Genomic DNA, 15,846 nt, shown 5'->3' with positions numbered 1-15,846 from the left:
GTCGTTCTATTTAGTTGTGCACTCATAGATTGCTCCCCATAAGTTCCCTAACTGGGAATTAAACTCACAAGTGCAGTGTGCCAGTACAATGCTCTATTCACTGAGCCACCACGTCAGGGCTTTAAACACTATGGTCATCTCATAAACTCACTAGGCAATATTATTTTCATAGCACTTTTAATATATCTTTCTTTTATTTTATGAATGGTATTTTCTCATGATATCAACAGAAAATGATACAGAAGACTAGCCAACCTTTCACAGTGGTAGTTTGTTTAGTGTTTGGAAGAACAAACCTCAAATCAGATTTTACCTGATATGAGTCCTACTCTAAGCCTGACTGTGACTCATCAACCAGGCAGCCTATAGCAGGTCACTCCTGAGCATTAGTTTTCTCATCAGTCTAGTAAGGAAATAATAGTATCCACTTTACAGGGTTGTTGTGAGAACCAATTGAGATGACACATGAAAAACACTTAGCACAGTGCCTGGCTCAGACAGAGTACTCAGTAAATTGTCTTCTGCATCACTATGGTTATATTTAGAAAAAGTTACACATAAAATCAAATCAAAATATTATGGTAAAAGGATATTAGGAGAGCTCTGAAAATAATATTGGCCCATCATTTTATGGGTGTGCAGATAATTTTTTTAAATGATGATTGTAGTCCCTAAGTCAATGAAAGATAATTTGTCTACTTTGTCACATTTTGTAAGTTTCAATCATCTTCCCTCTTAATTCTTTGAATCTGAAGCCGTCTAAACCTCCTTAGAGTTTCTCTTAAAAAACAACAAGGCCAGGACTAGTGATCCTCCAATGGAGACTAGATAGAATCTTTAAAAGCCCTCTGGCAAAACCCATTTCATTCTAACCCCCATGCCTCCAGTCCCACATTCCTTGATTGTTCGTAGATGTATTTGTTTGTTAATCTTTTAGCATAATAAGACAAAACATTTCTCCTGATATATAAGAATTATTAAAATGCTCTACAGTGGTCTCATCAATAATGATACTCTTCCCATTATTTCTGACATATGTTTGTGGTAGCAGCGGGAAAGTGAGAGTGGATGAGGCAACTGATCCAAGTAATATTTTACCATCAATAAATTAATAAAATATATTTGAGGCTTTTTGGTCAACAATTAGCAGAAATAAAAATAACTATGGTTTGTTTGGTCTATGACTTTAACCAAAGTCTGATTGGGTTAATACTTTTTGCTGTTGTTTTTGAGTTGACTAGCATTTTAAACTTCTCAAGTTTTCTTGTCTCTAATTATAAAAATGAAAAAAACAACTTTATTCATAGTATATTTTGATGCACTATATTTTATTAAATATTGTGAATAATACAATTTTTCTAAGTGTGAAATAATTATGGGGATTGGAGATCATAATCTTTAATTAGTAAAATAATCCTTGGTTCTGATAATTGTAAGCTTGAAACTTCTGTCTTATATGTGTTCCTCTTATACATATATATCTCCTTTCTGTCTCCCTCACCACACACATTAGCCAAGCTATACGCGGGGTGCAGCAAACGTAGGCCCACAGTTGTGAGTACATGAAACACAGAAGTTATTCTTGTACTATTAATTATTGTATTATTTTCCATACAAAAAAATGTAAACCTACTTTAGCCCCACCCTGTACTTCTTAAATCTTTATTTTACTATATTATGAAACATTAAAATTTTTTTCAGCAACTTATAAATTCTGATTATCATCCTAAAAATGATGAATGATATGAATCATCACTCTAAAAATACTCTGACATAGTAAAGATAATGGTAGTGATCATAAAAAGTTAAGATAACATTTTTGCTACAGAATTATTTTACATGTAATTTGTGAGGAAAAGTTTGGAAATTAATTGTAATTAACCTGAGATTTAATTCATGCCAATTTAATTCATTTTAATATCTTTGAAATTTGTTTTTTGGTCAGCAAAAGTGTTAATTATGTTGTTCAATCAATAGGCTTTTATTGAATATTTACTATTTACCAAGTCTTGTTCCAGGCTCCCACAAAAGCTTAAAAGAAAATGATCGCCCAAATCTTAACTCATTAAAACACCCACATGATACTTGACAAAGGAGTAATATGGACAAAGGTACAGTAGTTTTTTCAGGTATGAGAACAATAATTGCCCAGAAATAAAAATTAAATAGGAAAAGAAAGAGAGTTGTGAGATTTAGAATTAGTTCTAAAAGGAGATGGTAAAAGAATTTAGAAAGGAAAACGAATCAAAAGAGTGTAGAAATCAGGCAGCTTTTCTGTGGAGAAAAACGACTTCCTACAATGTTCAGATTTGAAAGAGTTGCAGGACAACAACCATAAAAGGATGAAAAATGAAAAATCACCATAAAGGTCCCGTTGAGCCAATAACAATTGGATACGGCCCAAGAAAAACAAGTACCTTCACATGGAAAGATGCAGCATATCATCTGTACACAGCCTTATTTCTGTGTTCTCCTGGAACACAAAATTTTGGCAATGTGTGCAAGTCCACAAGTGGTAGTTTCATGTGAAGGAGGAGCTTCCAAGTTGGGAAAAATAAACTAAGTTGAGATTTACCACTTTGATAGCCACAATGTAATGCTGCCTGGGGTGAAGAGTGTGCTGACACTTCAAAGATGCCCAGCGTGCAGTGGGACTTTATAAAGAACTTGCACAGTCCCTCTGTTGCTATGGAAGGACAGGTTCCAATACTGCATGCTTTACTTGCTTGCCCTAACACCCTTATGATTCATACAAGCACTTCATATTTATGAATACAAATAGTTTACAGGTACCATATTTCCCTATATATAAGACGCACTTTTTGAAAATTTTGGGGTCTAAAAACTGGGTGCATCTTATATAGTGGTTGAAGTTTTGTTGTTGTTTTTTTTTTTTACTTGCATTTCCCTCTTTTTTGCACTTACTTTTGCACTCATTGTTGAAGACTGATTCACCATCAGACACAGAGGAAGACAAGCTAAGGGATGAGAGTTTTGACAGTGATGAGGAGTTGTATGAATTTTATGGTGAATAAAACTTGAGTGTAATAACTTTATGTAATAGTTATTTTTTTTTAAATTCAGGGCCCAAAATTAAGGTGTGTCTTATACATGGGAACATCTTATACATGGGAAAATACTGTAGGACCTCAATTGGATAAAACAACTTTTCATATCTGGAAAACTAATCTCAAGCCTTAATTCAAAGAAGAGACAGAGAATAATCCAGGAGCAGGCAGAATTCTGAGGAGAGCCTCCTGAGGTGGCAGAAGGAGAAAAACAAAAAAGGCAGGAAATAAAAGAAAGGGAAAGAACAGGGATATGGAGAAAGATGTAATTTCTCCCAACTGTGTTGACAGCTCTTCCTAATCCCCTGCTCTCTGATAAAGCATTGCATATGAATGCAGGGTCCAGCAGAGACTTGGGGTTGCCAGGCTGCTCCAGCCACTATGGTCTCATCCTCTCTCCACCTCAACGGTGGCACCCCACCCAGATTCTTTTCTTGTCAAACTTGTTTGCAGTCATCCAAGCCCTCTAGTTGATGACCTCTTGGTCAAACTGTCTGTTAACTAGGACACAAATAGATTGAGGGTGTCAGATAACATGGTAATTTAGTGGAGAGAAGACAGAATGAGTGCTGCAATACCCTTTATAATACACCTTCCCCCAAGTATCCAAACTTTTAAAAGTAAATGCCCTTTCCCTACCTATGTTTCTCTGTGTCTCTCAGTCACTGAAGGGCAACTGAATGTGATTCATACCTTTGTGTTTATTTAGTTGCTTTGATATGCTCCTGTCTCTCAGGAGGGAACTGGTAGAACATTTGAATCAATTCTATTTTGGGGGGGAGCGGGGTCACACAAAAGTTGGGTGATAACAAACTTGGGCTGTATGGGAATGATACTGAGCACTGTGTACACTGAAGTTAGAGTGGTAACACTATATGAAGAGATGAACATGCTCTAATATCTTATATTCAAAGTCATTTTTCCTGGAACTAATTAATGCCTAACTAATACACATACATGGTACTTACCACTCGCTTGATGCCTGCTGAGCCTCTGAAGAACCTGGTTGCCCACATGTTTCTGAAGTCACCCTCCCAGCCCTACCAGTAATTCTCATCATCACTATACAGGTCGTGAGGGAGAAGTGGTGGGCTTTGAAGAAGCTAAGACACGATTGAGAGAGTAATAGAATGATGTAGAGTTCATACCATACATACCACCACAGCCACCCTACTCACACCCCTAAGTACAAAGATTTAGGTAAATTCTCTCCGTAAGAATTATGCTGCTTCAATAAAGACGTCAGAGGTAGGGCCCAAGAGGTGTCCAATGGAGGGATGTTACCTTTTCAAAAATTATTTACTGAGAGGTTATTATGGACCAGGCACTGCATTTTGAGTAAAGCAGCTACTTTGCATAGAAATAAACCAAACTTCTTAAGAGGTACAATTGTTCTACATGTTGGCTGGAAATTCCTGATACAACATCACATCTTTCTCTGGCTTACATACACTTTTATCTCTTTTCTTGAATGGAGGACTAGAGAGGGGGGTTTGATTAAACAGAGAGAAAAGCCAGAGATACAGAAGCAGAATCAACTTTCTATTCAGGGATTTGCTGAGCACCACGAGTTGCTGTTTCCAGATGAAAGCACAAGAACTCAGGGGGTGCACTGTATTGAATTCTTTCTCCAGCTCTGTAATCTTTTTTGTAAGTTCTGTATTTTGACACCGAGCACGTGTGTCTAGTATATAAGTCAGTGCTGAAGTATCATCGTTACTTTCTGTTACTTATGTTGAAAGAAACAAATAGGTCAGGGTCAGAAAATAGCAGGGCCCAGGCCAGGGGGTTTGCCCGTGGTCTCAGGCCCCCATCAACCAGGCCCAGCTCCAGTTGCGCCGCCCACCGCGCGCACCTCCCTTTCGCTCCCCTGCCTTCCCTCTCCCCCAGGCTCTGCCTCCCAGCGTCCACCCCGAGCGTGGGGAGCACGGGGGCTGGTCGCCGGTCCCCGAGTCCACTGCTCAGCCTGTTCTCGACCCTGTTGGTAACCTCTCCTCCTAGAACTTCAGCTGCTAACCTTTGTACGAGACGGAAACTGTTCCAGACCTTTCTGTCTACCTCAAATGGGAAAGAAAAGGAACCTCGCTTGTGTTAGAAGGCCTCAACCACAGGCTACTCAAGGAGACAGGCTGGTTGGATGATCCTCACCCCGTCCCGCCCCGACATCAGCCACCGGCGGCCGGATGGTCCCGGAGAAGTAGCCGCCAGAAGGGTCGGCGCATTGGGTCGAGGACATGGCCGGGGCAGCTCTGGGCGCAGAGCGCGCTATAGGGCCTCTCTCCCAGGAGCGGATAGATGATTCATTTTTATATGTAACGTTTTACCCCACTCTATAGCTCCGACTGGTTAATGTTCAACCCTAGGGCTTCGGGAGGCAGTTCCCGGGAAGCCAGGCAGGGATGACCCATTTAAGGTATATGGCCGCTCCGGACTGAACACGCACAAGGTAGAGCGAGGGCGAGGAGGGCCGGGAGGGCGACTCCTTCGCCGCCGCTGGGCCCCGCACGCGCCCCGGCAGGCTCAGCCCGGAGGCCGCGCCCCGCTGGGCCCGACCGCCCACGACGACGCGGCGCAGGCCCCGGGCGGCGCGTGCGGGGGCAGCCGGAGGGCGCCGGGGGAGGCGCCTAGCCCAGCTGGACCGGGGCCCTCTGGGTGGCCCGAGCCGGACCGAGGCCCTCTGGACAGCCCCAGGGAAAGGGCCTCCAAGCTCGGCCCGGGCTGCGGGCTGGAACGCGAGTGGGGTGGTGGGGCGGGGGGAGCAGTGGCAGCTGCGGCTCAGATTCCGGCTTGGTTGTCCGGAGGGACGTGCCCACACTAGTGCCCGACCGACAAGGGTTTCCGGAGGCGCGTGGGTGGCCCTCTGAAAATACCGTCAGGGCAGTGACAGGCAGCAGATCTTGCCATTATCCCAGGTCGCCCGCCAGAAGATGAGCGTTAAGGTAAAGCAGCTGTTCTGGTCAACAGAGCGCAGCAGGACTGGGCTGGGCCCGCGCCACGGGTCAGGCAGCCAGAGGCCCAAGGCGAGGGCGTCTGGGGGGCACCTGGGTCCTTCTAAGAGCTGGGCCATTGGGCCCTGCGGAGTCTATGGGTCCCACAAGGCCCGGCTAGCTGACCACGCGGCTGTTCCCGGGCGCTGGACGGCTGACAGGCTGGCGGGCTGCACTAGGAAAGCAGGTTCCCAGCCGGGGCGAGGGGCTTCGCGCCAGGAGGTGCAGCCCAGCTTTCGCAGTCCCCCCCGCCCGCCTTCTTGGTCAGAGAAGCAGACAAACAAGATCCCGCCTCATCAGATAAGAGCGGCTCCTACCATTTCACAAATTTTAAGCGGGGCTGTAGGCGCTGAGAGGTCAGTGAGTATCTCCCGAGGCCGGAGCCTGCAAAAGAGGGGACTTATTTTACTTTTTTTTGTTTGATATTATATTATTCTAACGAAGTGACCTTGGGCTCTGATAAGCCAACCTCTGCCCCCTTGACACCGGAATACATGCAGGGTAGGGTCTCCACCTCTGTGCACTTCAGTACCCCCCCCCCGCACTCTCCCCCCTCCCCCACCCTACCGGGCCCCAGTACAACGAGCCGAATCTGTCAGAGACTCACAGTCAACCAAACGCAGGAAGCCGTGTGAAGTGACATGAGAAGTCCCTGCGGTCCATCCGGGATGCCATCAAACTTCAACTGGGTGCAGCAGCTCCACCCAGATGCCCACTCAGAGAAGCAGAGTTGGGGTTGTTGACATGAGCAGAACAGGGAAAGGCGCCCAAGAACTGGGTTGCCACTAGTCTGGGTCCCAAATCACATTCATAGGCTGCCCTAACCACCTTTTCAGGGACAGCAGAGACGGTTCTAAGTCTCACCATCCTAGATCAACGAGGATAAAGGTTCCAGCCAAAGACTGCGTGCCAGGGGGTCCAGCAATACTGCAGACTGACAGGCAGAGGCAGAAAGGCTTTGCTACCTGTGGAAGGAAGCGCTGGCCGAGGGTCCAGGGCTGTAAGGAACCTCCCCAAGCGCTAGTCTGGGTGCATCAGGTTTGAGCAGCAGCGGGTCATTTAAAATCTGTTGGGGGGAGGGACAACTGTAGTGTAAAGAAAATAGTACAAAGAGAATATAGGAGGAGAAGGAGAAAGACTAAGGGAAGAAAAATACCCACATTTTTGCAAGAATAGGAGAACTAGGTCTGGAAAGATCCATCAAAGTCAGGAGGTGTAGAGACACACACCCTGCCTGGGGAAGGCCCAGTGAGTCTGAGCTTCTCTGAGTCCTTCTGAGAGAAGAAAAAAATGCAGTCCTCCACACAACCCCCCAAAAGTAAACACCTTCACTATATATTTATTTAAAAATTTTGTAAATGTTAAAAAAAAGAATTTAGTTGGTTTTTTAAGCCATTTTAAAGCCTCACAGAGATATGTCTTGCAGGGCTTCTGTAATCGCAAACAAAATTTAAAAAGTTGCATAAAATACATAAAATACTCAGCACAGAAGTGAATGAAGTTATGCATCCCAAACAAAATAAATTCTGGTTTCTATCTCTTCAGATGAAGAGTCAACTAGGAGAAGGCCACTCTTCTTGGGGGTCGGGCAGAACAAGGGTGATAAATAAACTTTTAAGATCTGAGTAAAATTTCTTTGCTAAAATCAGAAAAGGTAAATTAGTTATGTTTACAATCAGCTTTCTACTTAACCCATTGTTTTGTACTTTAAATCTCATCCTCAATTATCATTTTCTAAAGTTCAGTTAAAATGCAATCCTCAGATTAGGAAGGCTGGGAGAAAAGATAGCTTTTTAAAAAAAAATCTTTTTGAAAAATCTGCTACAAGAAAATTTTCATGTTTACTTGGAGACTGTCCTCCCTCAGTCCGCCACGTTTCTTCTTCCCTGTGAGCTTAGATCAACTGCAGCCTGCATGTCAATCAGTAGGGATTCTATATTCATAAAGGCCTCTGATCTGATTACACCCACTTCTTCTCCCCCTACCCCCGCCCCCAATTTTTTTTTTTTTTTCCCAATCCAGGAGCCGGGCCTCCCTGCGCTGTCCGAGTCCACTGTGGGCGACCGGAGACTGAGAAGCTAGACGACAGCGCTGAGGGCACCGGGGGATTGGGATGTGGATTGCAGGACAGACCTTTGTTTGGACGCAGTCGTGACGGGGAGGGCGATCCTTCTTTGAGATCGCTTCCAGGTTTTTATAGACTCGCCTTAAAAGAGCTCGCCCTCTTTACAAGGTTAATTTATGGGGCTTTCGAGGAGTATCGGGACTTTTAAGACGCTCTTTATTTTTTCCCATTAACTTTTTGGCGGTTGTTGTTACACTCCTACAGAGACTCCCGGATTTCAGCACCTCTCAGGAAGAGGGTGGAGGGGGACGAAAAAGCAGGGCCCGGAGGCGAGGGGGAGGACTTGCCTCCTCATCAAGCCGCCTGCGAGGCCCAGGCTACCCTTTTTTTTTTTTTTTTTTTTTTTTAATTACATTTCTAACCAAGTTGTGGACTGTAAAACTCAGATTTAGAAACTGGGAAGAAATTGGGAAAAACGTGAGCTCTATACAGCTTTCCCCAGGTCTCTAATAGTTTAGGGAAGGAAGAGTTTGGGGGGCTTGGACATTTTTTAAAATGGAAAACCTAAGACTGGCTGGAGACGGTTAGTCACAGGTGGTGGGGGAGGGGAGCCCCTGAACTAGGACTGGTCTCGAAGGTCCCAGCCCAGGCCCAGCCTCGGGCTGCTCGGAGGAGGCTGCTGAGGGCGGAGGGCGGAGGCCAGCGGGGCCAGGCTCCCCCCGACCTCAGGTTCGCCATCTTCGATCCGAAACGGAGGAGGCTGGTGCTCATGCTATAGATTACCTAAAGATTCGTTTAAGCACTTTAATACACAACTAGCTCAGAAATCATTAAGAGACCTAGAGAAGGAGAAAAATTACCCTCACACTCACCGGTAATCAGTGTTGACATGCAGCAAAAATCGATTGAGTGGAACCGAGTTGGTGGCAGTAGCGATGGCTGGAGGGGGCTGTCGTGGGGGCGGGAGGGGCGAGGGAGCCCATTCCCCGGGCTCGGGGACCAGGGATGAGGTGCAGAAACCGGTCTGCGGCCTAGCAGGGATGGTGTGAGAAGGGAAGGAGGTGAGGAGGATCATTCTTGCTTCTGGAAGTCCAGGAAAAGGCGCTTAGGTGGGAGCAAGGGCCTCTCAGCAGGGCCTAGTCTCCGCCCCCAGCCCGCACCACTCAAGTCGGGGATGTGACAACGCTTCCCAAATCTGGACTTGCAGTTTTGTTTCCTGCGGTTTGATTCCCTCGAAAGAAGGGTTTACTTCAGCAGGCAAACTAGGCCGAGATCCACCTCCTGTACCCAGCGCTCCCAAGTCACTCTAGGAGCAGCAGGAGAGGCAAATCCATTCAGCATGAGTCTAGTCCTTCCAGCCCCCGCCCCAGACCCGTCCTCCGGTCCCCACCGCCCTGCCAGCCCCCAGCCCCGTCCTCCAGTCCCCACCGCCCTGCCAGCCCCCAACCCCGTCCTCCGGTCCCCACCGCCCTGCCAGCCCCCAGCCCCGTCCTCCAGTCCCCACCGCCCTGCCAGCCCCCAGCCCCGTCCTCCGGTCCCCACCGCCCCGTCCTCCAGTCCCCACCGCCCTGCCCCCACTGCCCCTCCCTCAGACCCGGAGGAGGCCCGGGCGGCCGGACTGCGGGCCCCACCGCTCCAGGAGCCAAAGTCCGCCGATGGGGACCGTTTTCCTCTCCAGTGCTCTCAAGTGAACAACAAGGACGGAGGTGACCCTCGTCCAAAGGGCTTTTATCTGCCCCCCGCTGCCGCGTGATCCCTCCACAGGTCGGAGGCAGAGCTTAAAAAGGAAAGACAGTTAATGTGCATTGAGCACTGATCTTAAATCGGGGACATTATCTGCGATCTTGTTTAAATGGCAGCAGTATCATGCAGAACAAAGACTCAGTGTCTGTGCTCCGAAAGCTTATAGGTAAAGTTTCAGTCAGATAAAAGAAAACCTAAGCGTAAAAACACAAGTTTTCTCTGCTCCACAAAACTGACAGCTCCTTTTTGCTCCCGGGTCCCCAGAGGGGTTAGTGCTCGCCCACTGGGGGTGCGGCCGGCTTGGACCGGAACAGCAGGCCTCCGACTCTGCTCTCCGTCAGCGGCCTTCCTAGCGCCACGGGGCTGCGTTCTCTGGGACTGTCATATTTGCTACTATTTGTTACCAAATCAAATTCCATGGTGTTTTTTTTTTTTTTTTTTTTTTTTTTTTTTTTTTTTTAGCTGAAAAACACCGACAAAGGAAAAGCGGTGTTTAAAGTTTTTTCAAACACTCAACTCACAGTCCCTCATTCCCCATTTAGAAGCCAGAGGATGGGAGGGAGGGCCAGGGCTGTAATTCATCTTGATTTGAATCATTGTCCCGCAGTTTGCAGACTATAATCCTGTATAATTTCAGGAACAAGCAGGTTTAGAATTAATGGGTCAATATTATTTAAAACAAAACACGGGGAGCACGACCTTTGTCTCAACGACATATTGCTCGACAGGACTCAGGAAACTCCGCTCTAACCTCTCAACCCCTGGCTCTTTGAGCAACCAGGGGGCTGCAGTTATTAGAAACTGTCTTTGTTTCTTTTAATGTCTCGAAAGGATTTGGAAATAGTAATGCAATATAACATGAAGAATCTCTCTACTTAAGCCTAAAAGATAAACGTGGAAGCCTAAATATTTTGAACTGGAGGTGTTTCCTTGTAAACTTATTATAGCTTTATTCCTCTTGAGAGGAATGTATATAAACTGTACATATATACATACACACATACCTTTCCAGAACAATTTACTGGAGGTGCAGGTTCCCCACCGCTCTTCCTCAGAAGCAAATGACAGTAATTCCAAGCTGGCATACTTTTTTCTTCCTCTCTTTTACTATTTCTTAGCAATAATGGAGTCCTTGGGGTTTAAGCCAAAGAAAAACCTGAGAGACAAGACCAGACTTTGCAACACTTTTGGGGAGTGCCTTTTTGCTGTTGTTTCTGATGAATGACTATAATTTATTTCTACCAAACTTAAATAAGTACTGCATATTTAACTTTTAATCCTGTGCCTTTAGCTAGCCAGGCAGAGAGGGGACTGCTTGGTTCAGTAGACAGCCACCGAGAAACCCTGGCCAGGAGAGAGGAGGGCAGAAAAAATTCAGATCAATTTGTATGCGGTATATTTTGTATATTTTTACTCCCATGAAATAAAACACATTTTTTTCATATTTGCTGAAAAGTAAAACAGTAATATTGTACGAAATGTTATACACAGGGTAGGTTGTACATAGCCGTTTCAGACACATCATTGCATCCACCAAAGAAACTATTCTAAAACTGATATTCACACTTTTTTTAATAATAATAATAATATGTTAGAAACATACAGTGTGGTATTTAGTATATACATTCCTTTGCTCGAAAGCGAAAATCCTAACTGTTCCTGTATAACATGCTTTATTTTAAAGCCTAACCTTTAAAAAGATTGTTGTGATATTACTAACAACTGCTTTTTATAAAATTAATTTGACATTTCGATATATATACATCCTTTCGTTCATTTTAATGTTAACAATGCTAAACTTAAAAAATAACAAGCTTATAGTAATGTTAAAATGTTATATCCAGTCAAGCATTTGTGTGTCCTTGCAACTTGTTGGAAATACTTTTAGTGAAAGATGTCAAACATTGAGGAAATTCCTTTGAAATCAAGGGAGCTCCCTCCTTAATTCAGTGGTTTCCTTTTCTGTATCTTCTTTTTCTGTCTTTTTCTTTAGTGTCCACGACCTTCTAGCGTAATTCCCAGTCTTTCCAGGGCAGAGCCGCCCCTCCGCACGGTCCTAGGATCCGAGCCCCGTGGGCGCGGCTCACACCGGCCGGTCCACGGCGTACTGGCAAGCGCTCAGGTTGGACGCGGGGTTCTGCACGCTGGCGTAGCCGAAGCTGGAGTGCTGCTTTGCTTTCAGTCTCAGACTGGCCAGGCTCGAGTTACACGTGTCCCTATAAACGTACGGAGGAGTTGGCGGCGCGTACGGACAGGCGGGCGTCGGCACCGCGGAATTCAGAGATGGGCTGCTCAGGTTGTTCAAGTTATTGAGGCTGTTGAGGCTGGAGCCCGGGACGCCGGTCACCGCGGAGGGCACCATGCTGGACGACATGCTCATGGAGGAGATGGAGTTGGGCGGGGAGAACATGCTCTGCGACGACAGGGGGTTGACGTTCATTGAGTTGAAGAAAGGGAAGCTCTTGGTGGACAGGGAGGCTGACGTGAGGCCCTTGGCGGCCCAGTTGTTGTACGAATAACCCGGGTACATGTCGTCGTAGGGCTGCATGAGCCCGTTGAATTGGGGCCCAAAGCCGTTCTTGCACAGCTCAGCCTGCTGATTGCGCTCCCGCTTCCTCCATTTGGCCCGGCGATTCTTGAACCAAACCTGTGGAGGGAAGGGAGCAAACAGATGCCACAGATAGGATAAATAAAACCTTGAGCAAAAGAGACCGCCTCCTCTCCAAAACACACACTCGGACACCCGCTCTGACACACACACTCTCTCTCTCTCTCTCTCTCTCTCTCTCTCTCGCCACCGTTTCCCCCAGCCCTCACGGTCCCACGCCCCCAGCTGCTGGAGCCCGCGCGCAGCCACCAGAGCCCAGATCAAACGAGAGAGGCCGAGAGGCTCAGGCCTGAGCGCCCGGGCTCTGAGCTTCGCCACAAACTCCAGCCGAAGGCTTGGCAGCCTGCGGCAGCTTTTTCAATAACCCAGGCCCTCCTCAGGGTCCAAAAACACTTATTGTAAAAATAAACCTGGGTCAGCGGGCTTTCTGCCCAGCTCTTCCCAGCCACCTTGCAAACTGCTTCCATTCCAAAGCCACAGACTCAATAAGGACCACGAGGGACTGAGAGGACACCGGAGTCCGCTCCCTCTCCCACACAGACCCTCCCTTCTCTCTCGGATCTCTACCGCTGCCTCCCCCCTCAGGGAACCTGCGTCCTCCCTTCAACCAAGCCGGGCCGCGGCCCCTTTCTTGCTTACCAGAATAATCATGTAAGCAAAAGCCTCTGCGCGACAGCTCGTTAAACTCAACGAACTTGGCGCGTAAATCTCCGAACCCAGAGCGGCCACGGTGCAGCCTCCCCCTCCCTCTGCTCCCCACCTTCCCACCCTCTGCCGGCCCAGGCCAGGCTTTCGCGCCCCACGCTCTCCCGCTGGTCCCAGAGCAGTGGCCTGGCTTTGCAGGAGGCCCCCCAGCCCGGCCAGACCCCCACCCGCGTCCCGCGGCCCCGCCGCAACCCCGCTCTCAATCCACATCGGGCCCGCCGGACGCCCCAGACGGCGGCTTTTGTGTATTGGAGCGAGGCCTGGTCGGAGGTTTCCGAGTTGACACCAGTGATGTTTCACATTCCACATCTCAGCCGGGCCCTGCCGACTAATCCTCTTTCTCCCCTTTTATTCTGATTTCCTTTGTATCCCCCTTCCTCTTTGCACCGACTGCTATAAAAAGCGCGCCTCACTCCCACTTGGCTGGACCGGGCGCGGGCCTGGGAGAGGCGGCGGGAGGGAGGGAGGGCCCAGAGCGGCGGCAGGGGACTGGGGAGGGACCGCAGGGAGCCCGAGGGGGGGGGGGAGGGCTTCTCCGATGGCTCCTACAGAACCTACAGATCGTGCTTTCATTTTAATTACTCGCCACTCCACCCTAGGTCGTCTAAACTTTGCCCAGGAGAGAAGAGTACGTGAGAGGCCCGTACTCCTGTTGCGCAGGGGAGCTAATGAAAGGCTGACCTTTCGCGAAACCACGCAGACCGGCCGCGGCGCTAGCTCCGTGCAGTTAAACTAAAACCATTTCCAACTACATCCCGGCTCCTTTACCACCAGCACAGCCTCACGTCTGACACAGATGCCACCCAGAGTGTGCCTGTCGGCTTCCTGCTCTGGGCGTGCGTTTTGGCCTTCTTTTCATCGCTGCTGTTGTTATATGTTTTCTTCTTTCTGCTTCCTCTGTTCTGGCTGGGGGCTATGTTTTTCTATCCAGAACATTTTTTTTTTTTTTTTACAACAAAACCTCTGGATCCTATGTGTATTTTCTGTTTCCAGAATCCTAACAGTTTTGGAGTTTTCCACCGACCAACATTAAACCAGGATGTTGCTACTAGTAACTGATTTAAGTTCATTTTTGCGAATCCATAAAATACAGATTTGCTACAAAGGTAAGCCCTTTCTTTCATAAAACTATTTTAATTGGGAGGAAGGGTGTAACAATCTCCTGAGAAAAGAAATAAACCAAACCGAAAAGTCTTTCTCTTTTTCTTTCTAAGAGAACTAGCAAGTTGTGTATTAAAATGGCTTCCCGAGATCACAAAACCAGGAGACAGGGTGTGAGAGAGACCTGAAGGGCCAAAACCCCGCAAAGATCGTGTAAGGAGGGCGAGCGAGCAGAGCAAGGGCCGTGCCAGGATGGGCGCGAAAGGTTCCCAGGGAGGGCCAACCTTTGCGTGTTTCTGGCCGGTTTTCCTTGTTGAAGACGCACAGGTTGGAGCCTGTTCTCGGCTCCTGGCCTGGGAGGGATTTTATTAGTGCTCGCCTGGCGACTACGAGCCGAGAACACAATACCCTGTGCATGGGGGCGCCACGCGGCCCGGTTTGGGAGGGCGCTGGCTGGCATGGCGGTGAGCCCTTGTCCCCCGGGCTCTAGCACCCGGCCACGGCGGCCTCGGAAGGGGGAGCTGTAACCTCGCGATTGGGCCGCCGCGAGGCCTCTGCTTTTGCAGAGACACCCACCCGCGCCCTCCGGGGCAGCGCTGCGCCCACACTCCCTCCCTGCCTACACGGCCTGCATCTCTGCAGCGCCCTCCCGCTTGGCCTTCTCGGGCTCCGCGCGGCTCCTACCCGGACTCGGGCTTCCGTAAGGTTGGTCCACACGGCGATTTCTTCGCGCGTGGACATGTCCGGGTAGCGATTCCTCTGGAAAGTGGCCTCCAGTTCCTGTAGCTGCTGGCTGGTAAAGTGAGTCCGCTGCCGCCGCTGCCGCTTCTTCTTGGACGGGTCTTCGGCTCCCACGTCCTCATTCTTTCCCTGCTGGCTCTTATCTTTCTCTGAAAACGAAACACACAAAGGTTCCCGTCAGCATGCCAACCGGCCACCCGCGACCTCCACCCACGTCTGGAGGCCCTGGCCGGGCAGACCCGGGGCCGCAGGGAGAAGCGCGTGAGCGAGCGTCGCTCGGCGCCGAGAGCCGCGTCTGGGGGGTGCAGCGCGGCTGTGGGTGTGCGCGCCCCGTCCACTCCCCTCCCCCGGCGCTGCACGTTTATTTACATGTTTATCTGCCTGCGACGGCGGCTCGTTCATTTTTATAGCCTGTACTTTCGAGCACGTTCACGTGCCTCTGCGCAGACACACCGAGTCTCCCGGGGACAGGCGTCTGCGCGCGTTGCACGGACCCCCCTCGAAGAAAGGTCAGCTTTCTGTGAGGTCTTGCAGGACTAAGTGTACTTTGGGATTCGGTCTGGCACCAAAGTTCCTCCGCTCTTTCACAAGACTACCTCATCTGAGGCAGTTTCAGAGATACTTTTTTTTTTTAAACAAGTGGAGCTTCTGGGGAGCTGAGAGCCCAAAAGAGAACAGGGCCCAGGTGGGAGTTGGAGAAGGGCCTCTACGGTCCTAGGATGTAAATACTATGACCTTTGTGATCCAAGAAAAAGAAGGGAGGCCGGGGTGGGAACACGGGGGGCGTCCGGCCGTTATGGCACGCGCAGTTCGCGCCACCCTCGCTGG

General features: G+C 48.6%; 1 protein-coding gene and 1 long non-coding RNA gene across 4 annotated transcripts in view; one reads left to right on the top strand and one right to left on the bottom strand.

The window, feature by feature from the left end:
• Nucleotides 1-1,345: 1,345 nt before the first annotated feature.
• Nucleotides 1,346-11,983, top strand: LOC136338238 (uncharacterized). The gene is made up of 3 exons (XR_010731932.1): nucleotides 1,346-5,514; nucleotides 8,078-8,288; nucleotides 11,857-11,983. It is a non-coding gene; the product is annotated as an uncharacterized lncRNA (long non-coding RNA).
• Nucleotides 11,247-15,846, bottom strand: part of PITX2 (paired like homeodomain 2) — a 19,521-nt gene continuing 14,921 nt past the window's right edge. For 2 of the 3 annotated variants that reach the window (XM_066280387.1, XM_066280385.1), the window contains 2 exons: nucleotides 14,962-15,167; nucleotides 11,247-12,510 (listed from right to left, as the gene is read on the bottom strand). In XM_066280387.1, coding sequence (XP_066136484.1) covers nucleotides 11,947-12,510; nucleotides 14,962-15,167 — 770 coding nt within the window. In that variant the 3' untranslated portion in view covers nucleotides 11,247-11,946. Of the gene's footprint in view, nucleotides 12,511-14,961; nucleotides 15,168-15,257; nucleotides 15,436-15,846 lie in introns of those variants that run through there. The other variant, XM_066280386.1, reaches the window with a different exon arrangement.

The sequence above is a fragment of the Saccopteryx bilineata genome, chromosome 5 (genome assembly GCF_036850765.1).
Source record: "Saccopteryx bilineata isolate mSacBil1 chromosome 5, mSacBil1_pri_phased_curated, whole genome shotgun sequence".
Classification (NCBI taxonomy): Eukaryota; Metazoa; Chordata; class Mammalia; order Chiroptera; family Emballonuridae; genus Saccopteryx; species Saccopteryx bilineata.
Note: the sequence above shows the minus strand (reverse complement) of the source record. Positions and strands in the feature narration are given on the sequence as shown.